This window comes from Bolinopsis microptera, chromosome 7 (assembly GCF_026151205.1).
Source record: "Bolinopsis microptera isolate Bmic1 chromosome 7, MBARI_Bmic_1.0, whole genome shotgun sequence".
NCBI lineage: Eukaryota > Metazoa > Ctenophora > Tentaculata > Lobata > Bolinopsidae > Bolinopsis > Bolinopsis microptera.
Window position 1 is genome coordinate 17,509,383 of NC_087078.1, and position 15,028 is coordinate 17,524,410.

At 37.1% G+C, this 15,028-nt stretch overlaps 2 protein-coding genes across 2 annotated transcripts in view; one reads left to right on the forward strand and one right to left on the reverse strand.

Moving 5' to 3' along the window:
* Positions 1-15,028, reverse strand: part of LOC134818273 (FK506-binding protein 2-like) — a 44,970-nt gene that overhangs the window by 20,928 nt on the left and 9,014 nt on the right. The gene's annotated exons all lie outside the window — the stretch shown is intronic.
* LOC134818757 (sulfhydryl oxidase 1-like) lies at positions 1,167-10,484 on the forward strand. Its single transcript, XM_063828403.1, has 12 exons — positions 1,167-1,176; positions 3,455-3,671; positions 3,866-3,990; positions 4,128-4,213; positions 4,843-4,971; positions 5,149-5,272; positions 5,388-5,518; positions 6,400-6,489; positions 7,839-7,952; positions 8,094-8,275; positions 8,803-9,159; positions 10,135-10,484. Exons 1-12 carry the CDS (start codon positions 1,167-1,169, stop codon positions 10,196-10,198), a joined length of 1,629 nt encoding a protein of 542 aa, XP_063684473.1. The 3' UTR covers positions 10,199-10,484.

The following is a 15,028-nucleotide window of genomic DNA, read 5'->3' on the forward strand; positions in this document are numbered from 1 at the left end:
TCAGTTACTGGCACCTGATCATGTGGTAAGTGAGGGGTAGGTTGTTCAGGTTGTAGGGGAGCCTGCACTGGAGGAGAGGGGTACTGGGCTACAGGTGGTGCTTTAGATTGAGGAGATGCTTTAGAATCCTGTATTTGACTGCTTAAGTTGTTAAGTTGGGTGGAATGCTCATTCAGTTCTAGTGAGACTCTCTCAAGTAGCTCATGAGTGGCAGTGCAAGCAGGTGTTTCAGATGCTGCAGTTTGATGTGATTGAAGCTGTGCAAGTTGCTGGTTCAGCTGCTCGATGCTGTTGGCTAGAGGGTCTGTGGCAGAGCTGGATGATGAGGACAGTGCTGCTTCTAACTTTTTCATTTGAGCCTGATGGGACTTCAACCCGTCTTCTTTAATCAGGAGATGTTGTAGATGGAGATCAAAAGTCTGAAGACGTTCCATGTTGCTGTTGAGACTGGCTATTTGCTCGCAGAGTTTCTCACTGTCTACCGAGGCAAGCGATGCTGAGATTAGGCCTATGTTATTAAGATTATCTGCAGCAGCTGAGGCTTCAAATTCACTGTTAGCCTGTCGTAAGACTGTTGTGTTTCTGCAGGAGAAGCATGTGTCTGATCTCTTATTCCTGGCAGTGCTTACTGGGGCAACATAGCAAAAGGGACATAGGTAGTCAACCATGGCGTTGATGGCCTGCCTTGAGATCCCCCGCATACTAAGACAATCAACATGCCACTGCTGTTTACAACGCGAACAGTCGATCAAATAGACTTTGCCGCCAGACGAGCCGTTACACGGGCACTTATCAAGGTCCCAGTGTTTCGTCTTGGCAGCACTTTCAGCTGCTATGGCTGTAATTAATTAACACATAACTGGCGTCGCGCGCGCAAAATAGACTCCTTTTATACACATAATTATAGGGGAGTGGTCTATATTGCGAAGGAGCAGACTTTTGTCATCACCGTAGGACCGTCGGGCCACCTCATATATCCAAACCCGATTACTTATTCCCTACGATCTTTTTGCCTTCGGCAAGAGCAGGGAAAAAAATCTGGCCTTAAATGAGGGCCGTGGGCAAAATTATTGAATGTTGTACAGTCCCCTTTAGTATACATATGAAAGGAGCATTATTCAAACGTTAATATCTTCAAGTGAGATTGCATTCATTTATTTTTAGCCATGCTTACAGGTTAGCATTCAGATATTCAAAATATTCATATATGTAATGGGGGAAATATATTTTTAATCACAAAAGTATTGAGTATGGTGATAAGTTATCACCATACTAAGTAAAGTAAACATATGGTTTATAAAAGCGTCACTGATAATGAAATGACCCAAAAAAGAAATAGCGTTTCTTTAAAATAAAATACGAGTGACAACAGTTTCAACAGATGACATAAATAAATTTTAATGCCTTACATTTTACAAGACAAAATTTTTATTGGGACGATTTTACGTCTTCCGTCCGTCAAATGTCAATTTTTTCAACTTTCAGCTTTGCTACGATTTTCAAAAAAACTTTAGCATGAGAATAGAAGAAAATTGTTTGCTGCGCGACGCGGCCAAAATAGACATTGTTATGCATTTATGTCATAAATTAATAAGTGATTTATACTAGGTGATGTACTGAAATTATAAATATTTTGACAATTATAATTATTTTGACAATTATAATTATTTTGACAACTTGACGATAAATTGTTTTGAAAACACGGCGCACATTCGATAAATTAAAAATAATTTCTTGATTGACGATGTCAACCCATCAAGATCGTTGCTTTGCGAACGCAAAGCAGAGCACAAAGCAACAATCGTTGATGTGCGAAGCAAGAATAACAGTTCGCGCGGCGCGTCGAAGCGGCGAAGTCCTCCAAATAAAAATTGGGCGGGAAAATTCAAGCTTATTTAAAAAGTAATGCTTATTATTGACTAAGCAGAGCTAAAGGAAAGATTAAGAATTAAAATTCAAAATTTTATATATAAAAAAATATTTTGAAATCATGTGCGGCTCAATTTTGTTGTTCATTATTTTAAATGTAAACATTGAGCAGCGCAAGCAAAGAGAACCAACAAGCAAACTGCAGAATCTGTGCAAAATTTAAAAAAAGTTAAATCATGTAGCATATCCAAATAAAAGCTTACTTTCAATTATGCAGCTCATAAATAATATTACAATCCGGATTTTACACTAAAAAGTATAATTGATAATATAGTAAATGGTAAAATATTTGGTAATACAATTTAGTTGTATTGAAGAGTGTCCTAAGAAGGTGTTTAAAATATTTGGCATAGCACGACTCCTCACATCAATTAACATTGACGAAAAATGTATTTTTTCTCATCTTTACTAATTATTATTATTATTACTATACCTGCCCTCTACTACTGTCGTTATGTTGGCTGTTTTTCTTGCTTGGTCATCTATTTACAATGGTTTACAATGGTTTTACAATGTTTCCCTTTTCTTTTTTCAAATGGATATTTTTAAAACAATATATATACAATAAATTAAATCAAGTCATGAAATTAATTGGCAGAGCACAATCATAAATCATGAGCAATGTTTCCCAGCTTTCCATTCCCGTTCAACATCCTTCAGCTTCTAAATTTGCTCAGTCTTCATTAGCTCCAGATTGTTCTCAACAATGTCCACTAATTCTAAGTTGTGGGAATTATGATGTAGATTTTAAAGCTTCCGTTTTTTACTTTTTTATTATACTGTTCTATTCAGATAATAACTGAATAAATTTATTCGAATTTAATTATGAATGGATTAGTTGAAACTAATCGAAATTAGTTGTTGATTGAGGGGCGCTAAAAGGGGAGGGGTGCCAACAGGGGGGCGCTTTTTCAGCGGGGTAGGGGGGGGGGGGGGGGGGGGGGAGGGGGGTGGGGGCGCCAACAGGCAACATTACGCCACTGCCTTAAAGACCTCCCAAATCGCAACAAGCAGTAAAAGATTGAAAATCAATAGTGCCCTCTTTTTACTGCATTTCGACAGGATATCTATTTAGACTTATTTCACTGTAAAATGTAACTTATTAATCCAAGTTGAGGCAACCAGCCGACGCACGGCTTTTGTTATCTATGATATGTATAATCTCTACTATAATTCAAAGAATTATGTACACTGTACGTACGACCGCCCACGTGCAAATCAGACGAGAAATAGGAATTTAGGTAACAACCAAAAGGTTCCATAGCAACGGTGTTTTAATGCACACATGCACGTGCAAAGATTGTTTTAATGTCATTTCGATCGGTTTTGTGGTAATTACGTTGTGTTTAAAGTGTTTTATATTTAAATCGGCTGTATCTTCGGTTGAGATGGATATTTTTTGATGCGATCAAAACTTTATTTCAAAGAATACTACTAGCTTCGTCCCTGTTACCACGGGCTTTCTAGTCTTTAATAAAGATCAAAATTTAAATTTGTATTCCTTAAAATTTATATTCCTTACCAGGGATGAAAGGATGCAGTAGCATCTATTTAATTGCCTTTCTGTTAATTCCTCAAATCTACGCTGCTGCCGACAAGACTCTCTTTGATGACAAGGATGATGTGATTATTTACAAGGAAAATGACTATCAGCACGAGCTGTACGGTGGAATCAGAGCTCACACATTCCTTCTTTACTCTAGTTGGTGTGGACATTGTCAGAGATTTGCTCCTGCCTACAAGTAAGTCATGTGTTAAATAAATTGAAATATGTGTACTTTTTACTTAGTACATACCTTATAAATTATCTTCAAATTTCAATGCAATTGCATTAGCCACCAATATCGTATTTTTACCTCAATTTAATTTCATTAAGTCTCAATTTAATTTCGTTTAGTCACCTTTCCTAACTGTATTTCACCTTGGTTCTGTTTAGGAGACTTGCTGAAGCTATAAAAACATGGTCAGACGTTGTTCCTGTTGCTGGAGTTGACTGTGTGTTTGATGTTACAGTTTGTAGATTGTTTGATGTCAAAGGTTATCCGACTCTCAAATTCATAGGTGACTATAAATTTATTCTTAACATTATAAACTGGTTTATATCCATTCATAACATAACCAGCCTGGCCATTGACAATTCTATTTGCTCGAATTTGTGACTTGTGGATACACTTTTGACTAAACTAAAATTCCTTTAGGGCCAACAACAAACCAATCAGATGTTGGAGTAACTTATGATGGCGATCGCTCTCAAGAATCCATGATCGAATTTATCATCAAGAACGTTAGTACCCTTTTCACTTTCAGTTTAATAACTACAACAAGGTGTACATGGTTTACAAGGTGCCCTCCCAAAAAAAGACCACCAAGTAACTAGTGTTAATAACTCAAGAACAGTTTAAGAACGTCATTTATAGTTTACCACAAGGTGACTAAATCCTACAGCTGTTGACAGAGTGGATTACATGATCGTCTCGCAGCTCCTGAATGAGTTAGAGTCTTGACATTTTGAGAGTAAATTCAGTTTTAGATTGTGAACACAATGCACTTTAAATTTTAAACGGCAAAATGTACTCAGCAGCAGCTCTGTAAGCTCTTTATGAAGTACAATCTGTGCCTATCTGGCTAAAATGAATGAGAGGCAAAATAAATAGGTTCCTGGTGAAGTTTTGCCAGAACGTTTTTACACAGATTCTGAAGCATCTTGAGAAGTTTCAAGTCGTTAGGTTAAATCTAGGTTATGAACAAAAGTAACTTGGTAACCTTTTTTAGGAAACCTAGCAATTTATATAATATGAACTAAACATTGATTCTAATTTTGTGTCATCACTTTAACCTTGAATCGTGTCATAACTTATATGTTAATCAGTTAGTCTATTAAAGTATTAAGATTAATAAAGTCATGTATTTTAGTTGGCAGCAGTTAAGGATCCTCCCCGGAGGTGGCCGAATCTTCACCCGGTAACAGTAGAAGAAGCAAAGAACTACACATCAAGTGCTGAAGTGAAAAAACCTAAAATAGTTCTCTTTGTCGACGAAGAAGTAAGAAAATGTCGCAACTTGTTTTTGTAATTCTGATTTGATTGTTCCGAACTAACGATTCTAGGGTTAACAAATTATGGCAGCTCTGTATAAACTTTTGTTGCTTTTATTAGCTTAATTAGAGTATACATATTTCATCAGTATAACACCGTATAATTAACTCAGTAAAACCCTCAGAGAGTTGGTCAGCGAGTAATGCTTGATCTACAGAAGTCTGATTTGAGGTTTGCTATGGTCAACTCTGCAGCTAGTGAGGAACTCGGGGCTAAAGCTGCTGGAATCGGCGTTCTTTCTGAAAACGGTTTAAATTTAAATTCATGCAACATTGATATTGTTTCACTGCATCTGTAAAGATATTGATAATTTGTATTAACATTTTCATTCATGTTGCAGCTCTTTAATAAGTCGTATTTCAGGGCAAGTGTCTCACATTGCTCACGTTGATACTGATCCCACAAAACTTGAAGAAGCAATAAACCGTATCCTCGGTGATAGCTCCTCAGCTGAAGTAGATTCTGACGGCGGCAAGGAGGGTGAAAATGAAAAGGTGAAGACATATATTAGACTCAATATTTAAACGACCATTTCATTTTTTTAAATCTGAATAAACTTAGCGGACAACAAGTCGAGATTTCCCTCAGGAATGGCTTCCTTTGTCTATCTGCACCCAGGTGTCGCACCTAACAGGTGCGCCCTTGCTCTGAAACAAGTCCCATGTCGCACATGTGATTATACTCGGAATTCGGCGGTATATTTTCTAAAATTGTGGAAAAAAAGCCCAAAAACGTTAAACGTTGGTATTGAACTTGTCTGACTTCGTTTAAGTTTACATTAGCTCAACTTCTAATGGACTGGTGTCCAACATAAGAGCACGAGAAGTATTGCATTTATAAGTATTGATACGTGGCAGTAATATTGTAAGGGCTTATAATTGATAATGCGAACGTTATCACGACAACATATTATTTACTGCACACAGTTATTACAGTTGCATACAAGAACAAAGGTTAAACAGTTTCAAATTACAAAAGGACAAAATAATTATTCCTTTATGGTTATAACTTGAATAATGGGGCTTATTCTTATGTATTATCATATATCTTTCCATTCTCAGTCTAGCACTACAGTACATGTAGCTATGATTACCGATTTACCAAAAATTAACTAGTCCGCTCAGTCTACTGATGTACAAATTCGACAGAAATAGTTGTTCACAAACACTAATATTAGTCAGTTCCTCTATCATATTAAAAATCTAACTATTTAAAGTCAGGGTTTCATAAATTTGAGGTTAAAGAGTTATTTAAAAGGAGTTCCTGGAGTGTTGCCAGATTTAGTCTTCTTACTTCTCCATATTTAACAAAAACACTCTCCACGTGCAGTATAGTTCAGTAAGCAGCAGTAATCTCACTTAATCTATCTTCTCAGGGTATTATAGAGTTTATAGACACCTCACTGCAGTACAATAACTACGAACTGGACATGCAAAGCTCTATAAACACCGCACTCTACATGGAGGTATGTACATTGTAGATTGTACAATTCTATATCACGTGACTCCTTTTTAAATATCATTTAATTGTTTATGGTGGGAATCAAGGTAATAGCTAATAGCGAGATGAATTAAATTTGTCATATTATGCAATAATGAGCAATGTATATATAGTTATACACTGTATATAATATGTATCATTTGTTATTAGTGTGGCTACCTACTGTTATCCGATCTGCAGATCTGAAAAAGGAGCAATTTTTTGTTGTTGTTGACTGTGTAGTGTCTACTGTTTAATATAACTGTTTAGACTTGGGTGTCGTTGACATATTACGTAATCACTTTTTGAACAATTTTTACCACCCCCCCCCCGCCCCTCCGTAATCAGCTTTACACATAGGTATTGTGTCAAAATTACACTAGCGTAATCATTTGGAAACCCCCCTCCCCCTCGGCTGATTATGTAATATCTGAACGACCCCTTACTGTTACTGTGTAATGTGTAGTGCGTTCTGTTTAATGTGCACTGCCGTTTATTATATAACAACAGTTCAAAACAAAAACTGAGGTGTAATGTGTAGTAAACTGTGCAGTACAGTGTGTAGTACAGTGTGTAGTACAGTGTGTAGTGTGTAATAACAGGAAGTTTTCTGTTTTCTAACGGTACAATGCTGTCTGCATGACTGTAACAACAATGTTATTGTTTAATAGTAAATAGTGCAGGCTAATGTTTGTAATATAATCACACATTTTTGAGCAGGCATATACCACAAATATTTATTAGATTTTATCGTGCAATATAAAATAGTTTACATTCTGCGGATAACTTCATTAACAAATTCCTCTAAGCTTATTAAATTGTTGCACCAACCTATATATGCTATAGAAAGTGAGCTGTCTTTACGAATAAACATTTCTTTTAAACCAACACTTTTCTTTAAACAGGCAATATTGTTATAAATTAAGAAATGGGGTATTTGTTGTCACTTTATTTACTTTATAAAAACATAACATTCCCCTGGGTCCTCTCTGTCCTGTGTAGATTCTGTAGAAACTGTAAAGCTCAATACAAATCCACCCTTCTTCTTTGTCCAATTCGTTGGAATACAAAGATGTATACCTGTAGACTGTTATTATATTTCTTAATAACCGCATTGCGAGAAGTAAACAAAAAGTGAAATGTTTGAACTACAAATTAGTGTGTTCTTGGTTCTTTGTTAGAACTAGAACTGCTCGATATTTCACTTATACCAAATAAGGTGCAAAAAATGCGAAATGAAATATTAAATACTTTAGCTATTATATATTCCGCTAGCTATTAAATCTGTCCACCACTACGATAAACCAACACCTAGTCTAACTAAACCTGACTCAGGTTGGTCTAAAGACAGACTTCACTGAAAAGGAGCTGCAGGATCTGAAGAACTTCATCTCAGTAGTTAGGAGATGTGGTAGCTGGACCCTCGACTACAAGAAGCAACTTGCTAGGGTTTATAATCCCTTATCTTCAGTTTGTTTTGACATTTAATCTGGATCACCTTATTTATAAGAAGATGACTAGAAATTTATTTCAATTCTTGATTCTTAACTAAGCGCAGTCATAATATAATGAATTATTGTTTTTGTCCAGGTAAAGAATGGTTTAGAAGATAAAGAAAGTCTGACCAACAAGGAATGGGCAACTATTCTAGAAGGTGCAACAGAAGCAGGCTTCCCCAGGAACAGCACATTTCTGGGCTGCAAGGGCAGTACTCCCAACACTAGAGGTTACACTTGTGGACTCTGGATCTTATTTCACACAATGTTAACCAGGTAACTTATTGTACTAGCTACTCCGATCCTAATTGTTTGTTTTTTTGAACTCTTTCTTTCTTGATCTTTTATAAACTCCAGGCCCCTTTTCTTGACCAGCTGCTGTCATCCTCTCTTTTCACTATTCAGATCACGTTTTATAATAGCTGTTGTTTTGACCCCTATTATAACTATAAGGCAAATGACCTGTAATGAGAAGAGTTCACTATTATCAATAATATAGCTTTGTTTATGGTAACTGCTTTGTTATCGCTTTGCGTACCTTAAGTGACACTTATTATTAACCACTGTGCTTACACTTTAGCCTAAGTGAGAATAGTCTACTTTCACAAATGATCTGCCAATAATATGGTGCTTACACTTAATCGTTATGCTAGCATTACTAGTTAATTAAATTAGTTAATATGTTAGTATTACTAGTTAATTAATTTAATTCGATAAGAACTGATGGAAACTGTGAAATCATTTGCAAGATATCTACTTTAAATTCTCGCGCGATTGCAATTTAACTGACACGTGTATTTCAGTTGTTACAATGCAGCACCCGGGTCAGTGTCAGTGTTACACGCTATACACGGCTTTGTGGACTCATTCTTTACCTGTTCATACTGTAGGGACCACTTCTTATCCATGGCAGAGCAGATGAAGCTCCTCAGTATTGAGGAGGACCAAACTGCTGTTCTAGCGCTTTGGGAGGCTCACAACCAAGTAAACCACCGCCTCAGCACTGAGATACACGATCCTTACTTCCCTAAGATCCAGTATCCGCCCCGCTCACTTTGCGCCAAATGTTCTGACGATGATGGACAGTTTGACTCGGATCAAGTGTTTGGTTTTCTGATGAGACACTTCCGGAGAGTTCAGACACCGTTCGGGAGGATGAGGTTAGTCGAGGGGAACCAGACTGTTGTTGATAATGTTGCTGTTAATCCTGTAAAGTATAGAACTCGACATTCTAGCATTGTTAACAAGGCAGAAACAAGCGAAGCACGGGGTTTTTCTACTTTTGGTATGTTTGTTTTTGCTATTGTTGGGTTGTTTTTTCTCTTTGTCCTTTTGAAAAGGAAATTGAGGATTTTTAATTGTAGGAGATTGCCGTATATCGAAGTTTAGAATATTCTCGTAAAGTTCATTAAAAGTACACTTGAAGACCACTTAAAGTACACCCAGTCCTTCTATCAGTTGAATTTGATTTAATTTATTATATTATATCTTTATTTTTAACCATAAATATTCGCTGATTTAACCTATGATGGTAACATCTGAGCTATTTAAGCTATTTAATAAATTGAACTGCATACGAGATAATTTTTAAACATAATTTGTTGTTATTTGCTGTCAGAGCTCTTTTCTACCCTTTTATCTGTGACCACATGGCCTGGGTAGATAAAGTAAGTGTTGGGGTTTGTGATTTCATACTGTATGCTAACTAGTCAATAATACTAAAGGCGTGGGGTCAGGCCCACAGTCAGGCCCACAGGCGACTTGAGCAGAGCGCGCGCCGTGAGGCCAGTCAGGCTCATGGGCGACTTCAGACGACTAATATCGACCGGTCGATATTAGTCGATATTTGGGCTGACCCCACGCCTTACTAACTAGCTGTGTCCCTTAACTTGTACAGTGATTGAGTGTTTATTAACGTACAACCAACGTTTTAAACTTGTAATCTAAAAGTCGACAGTTTTGCTGCATTCTTGTAAACTATTTAATGTGGTAAAGTGTTAATAAACCGTACGTTGTTCTGTTTTGTTGAGTGAACTTAATATTTGTTTTTGATTTTGATTTTCAAATATATGAAGGGGTTTTATTTGTTCTCCACATTACTCAAAAAATTCATTTCCACATTATCTTCTTTTCAGGGTTACTGCAAAGAGAAAAAATAAAAAACCAAAGAAGGGGAAAAAAGGAAAAAAGAAGGGCTAATAAATTAGCTAAGATGTAGTGTATATTAGTTTTTGTACGGGCATATTTTTTTTATACTGGCATATTGGGCATTTGACTTGTGAATGTCCTTTAACAAATGTATTGTTTATTTAGCTCAATTGACGAGTCCTGAGTAGCAGAAATTTATTTCTTTTTCTTTTTAGTCTTCGAATTATATGATTTTTGTAACTTTTTTAAACTTGTATTAAACGTTGGGGTGTAATATAAATTAGGTTTTTGTTATTAAATTGAATGTTATTTGCAACATATTTCGGTTATTCATCTATACTATATTTTTAATGTCACCAAGCTAAACCCGAACTGAGTGTTGTCCAGAGTCCCAAGAATCACCCTAAAGAGTGGACAAGGTAGATCTGATGGACACAGCCTAGCTAGCTAGATCGTCCAGAATATCGAGTCACTGAGTCAAGTCCTTTCTCAGGAAACAATAAGGAGCATAATGCAATTACACACTCAAAATGAATGTAATATACTCTATGTAACTAATAGTAATATCATGGGATGACAATACAGAGTGTAATATTTCTCCAACTGAACAAAAGTAACCCCGCAGAATAAGGAGATCAATTTAACACAATCGGCAAAGCTAAGCCTCAGCCAGACAAGACCAATGTAGGTTTCTTCGCATATTATATAATATATATATATTTCATGGCTGGACTTCTACACAATAAAAGAAAGCGGTTGTGATTAGATCGTCGAAAGTCTTTGCATCATTTATTTACATCAATTCTGAGAAATTATATCATTAAAGTAACTACAAAAAATACGAATCATATACAATTGAGAATAAATACAAACTAAAAGCAGTGGGAAAATCTGATGAACTGAAATTTAAAAAAGAAACTGAAAGCCGTTAAAAATGTACTCTTATCTTATCTCTTATCTAAATACTGATAACTGATTCTCGGAAAATCACTTAAAATCACAACAAAAAACCTGTAAAAATTATACTAAAGTAAAAGATGTAATATGCACGTCTCTGGAATAATGGTATAACTAAATAAAATCTACAAAATATACTAAAACTAAAACTAAGCTCCGGCAGATTTAAAAAGTATATGGTTACTATCAAGGGTGTTCATACCCCCAAACCGTTCAAGGGTTTTCAATTGGGTCTGGTAGAACCCCTCTCTAGCTTCCATAGCCTTTTCTTTGTCTGCTTTACTAATATTAGGCTCAAATACTAAAGCGTCTACTATAATGACAGAAAGGTGCTTACTAAGTGAGGAATTATAGGAGGCTATGGTACTAAAATCTAAATCATGATCAATATCTAAAAAATGGTTAACTAATTTACAACTTCTTATACCTTTCTTTATGTGACTCTTATGGTTAGAGAATCTCTTAAGGAGATTTGAGGTAGTATAACCGACATACGACTGTTTACAAGTCTTACACTCCATTAAATAAATGAGGTTATAACTCTGACAAGATATATACTTAGTTATAGGGAAAACTTGTTTAGAATGGTGACTACTAAAGTTGGAACAGGGGGACAGGAAATTTTGCTTACAAACATAGCATTTACCACAAGCATGGCACCCTGGGTCGACAGCCCCGGGAACCGCCCTTAGACTTTCGGAGTCTGGTTCCTGGATCTGACTTGCAGTTGTTTCTCTCTCATTATCACAGTTTAAAGTTCCACTGGCACGGTACTTATTGTGTACAAGCATGCCACCGATAGTTTGATTCTTTCGATGACTCACGAATACACTGTCCGCACGTACCAGCTTCTTCAGGGCCGGATCAAGGTTGAGAAGGTGCTTATACTTATGGATAATGCCCCCCATGTTGGGAAGTGCTGGATTTTGATCCATCACCATGGGTATTAAACAGGCAGTCGACTCATCCTTGTCTTTAAGGGTATACAAGTTTTTCCTATTAGCTATATCACTAAATTTGTTAAAGGCATCTTCTATAATACTGGAATGATAACCTCGGGCTAGAAGGTAACGTGTATAGACCTCTCTCTGCTCCAAGAAGTTAGTGTCTTCACTGTTGTTCTGTCTCACCCGCCTCGCCACTCCAAAAGGTATGTTTTTTACAACATGGTTCCTATGGCATGACGTGGGGATAAGGTAGCAGTGGGTGTCACTAGGTTTAGAGTAGAGTTTGGTGTGGACAACATCACCAACAGCATAGACATAGGTGTCTAGAAACTCAACGCCGTCCCTAGAGTAGTCGTAAGTAAACAAAAGGTTTGGGTGGATACTATTGAGCCATTCCATGAATTGTAATAGTTCCTCAACAGTACCGGGCCAAGCCATATAAATGTCATCACGTAATCTACCCCAGAATGCTGGTCTATGAGGCGGGCCATATTCTAGATCTCCTTCGTTAACTAAGATATCAATCTTATCCATAGCACAATCAGCATACTCACATGAGTTCTTAGGACCCATCGCTGCTCCACGCTCCTGGCGGTATGTTATACCGTTAAATGAAGCAATGTTGTAATCAAGAGTAATTTCTAGTGCACTAATAATGCATTCTGTACTAAACAATTGATAACCACTACTCCTTTTATTCAGGTGCTTAGTGCATTGTCGGATCCCCATATCCCTAGGAATGATGGTAAACATGTTAGATAGATATATATATATATTGTTCGCAATGAAATAGCTGTAGTGTTTCAATAAGCTGCTTGGTACAATATCTTACGTCTGCTAAATCGGGACATCATGAACTTGGCATATTATATTAGAGAAAGAAAGTAAGACCACTTTAACAGAATAAGGGGGTCTTAAATAACGAAAATTTGGCCTTCGTAAATTGTGTCGCTCATTGTCACCAACACGTAAACCAACTTTGGCCAAAGTTAACATTGGCCGAAGTAAGAAAATAAGTAATCTTTTACGTATTACATAGACCAGCCAAGAGGGGAGGGGTTTGAACAAGCTAAAGTGAGTGTTATTTATACACATGAGCTATGTTGGCACACGGAGGGGGAAGAGCCAAGAGGGGTCGAAAATCTGGCTTAGGGGTCAAAATCTGGCATACATAATATGTGAACGGTCCCTAATTGTATGTCGCCTATTTATAAATCCCTCTGATTACGAATAAAAAGTACCTCTACGTGTCATGATATAACGTGTCATGATTTGATCGTATTTTCATCAAGAATTAGGAATAAAATGGAAGTCGCGATGCAAGCCTAAATATGCGTTAGCATAGAGTATGAGCGCGCGGCTTTACTTGCGCGCACGCACATTCTTTAAAATATGTTTGCCTAGGGGGTCGTTCACATATTACGTAATCAATATTTTGACAATTTCCACCCCCCCCCCCCCTCCGTAATCAAAACCGAACCCCCCTTTATTACGTAAATAAATCAAGGTTGGACCCCTCATTAAAGCTATCACAACGAATTAATGAATGAAATAATCGCAAAGCACTTACTAAACGTTGATTGACGGTGTCAACCCATCGAGATCGTTGCCAGTTGCTCTTATCTCTTATCGCGAAGCAAAAATGCGAAGCAAGAATGCTAGTTTGCGCTGTGAAGTCCTCCAAACTAAACGAAAATTGGTTTAAAAACGAAAATTTTGATTACAGAATTATTATTAACGTAAATTGTCCAATTGGTATTTCGAAAATCGGGAAAAATTAAAATTTTGATTACGTAATCAACGACCAAACCCCACGTAATCATCTTAACCCGTAAGCTTTTGAAAACCTTGTCATACGTTGTATGACCCGCCGCGCACGAGTGCGCGGCTCACCTGTATCGTCACCTAGTGAAACGACCGTGAGTGTCGCGCTCGGCGCTACGTGAAACAAGCGCGTCACGCAGTACGCGTATACACATGACTATAGGGATCGACCCTATTCATTTCATAATACTTGCCTAGTCCGGTCGTATATTATATAGTTTAGCTCTTTCTAGTCCCCTGCTACACGGCATGTAAACAGGGATTGGCTAGTTAGAGGCGGTCCGTGTAGGCCTTACACTGTGCTTTCAGCAATACTCATAAGTATTTCCGTGGCTGTGGTTGCAATGCGCCTAGTCTACTGGAATGATTTTTCGGAATTTCGCTGGATTGCACAACTTTCGTCTTGGTAGATTCCAAACACAAGGAAATTTTCCTTTTGGTTGGTAATATACTCAATGATGGGAGTACAGTGTATTGGCTATGCCCTGCTTACTAGTTTAGCTCTTTCTAGTCCCCTGCTACACGGCATGTAAACAGGGATTGGCTAGTTAGAGGCGGTCCGTGTAGGCCTTACACTGTGCTTTCAGCAATACTCATAATACAATAAATAATATTTCGAGAAGGAAACGTGCAAAAAAAAATGGACAAGAGTATCATCTGTCAAAATTTTGGAAAGGGCGGCAAAAATAATAAAACAAAAAAGTCTGCAACCTTTTTAATTATAATACATCTCCAAAAGATTGATTGGAACATGAGCACAAAACAGTGTAGTAAAAATGGCATGGCACATGCAGAATTTGACCATTGTTAATGATCTGGCCCGGCGCGCGCTACTTCGTAGCTCGTGCCGTCGGGCATTTCGAGAAGAAAGCGGCGCGAGCTACTTCGAAGAAATTTAGACGAGTAACATCCGTCAAATGCAGAATACGTTATGCCACTGAGGTGACATGATGTCTCGGTGTCCCGCATGTCATTTTTTGTAAATATTTTTATTCTTTAAAATGTAACAACGAAAAATCTTTTTCCTTGACGTGACGGACATCTCATGAACTGTAAATTTGTCTTCTTCGCATTTTTAACATTGAAGATGATATGTTGGGTGTTATAATATTTCAATTTTAATGGACATGAAAGTATTTATTGCAAACGAATT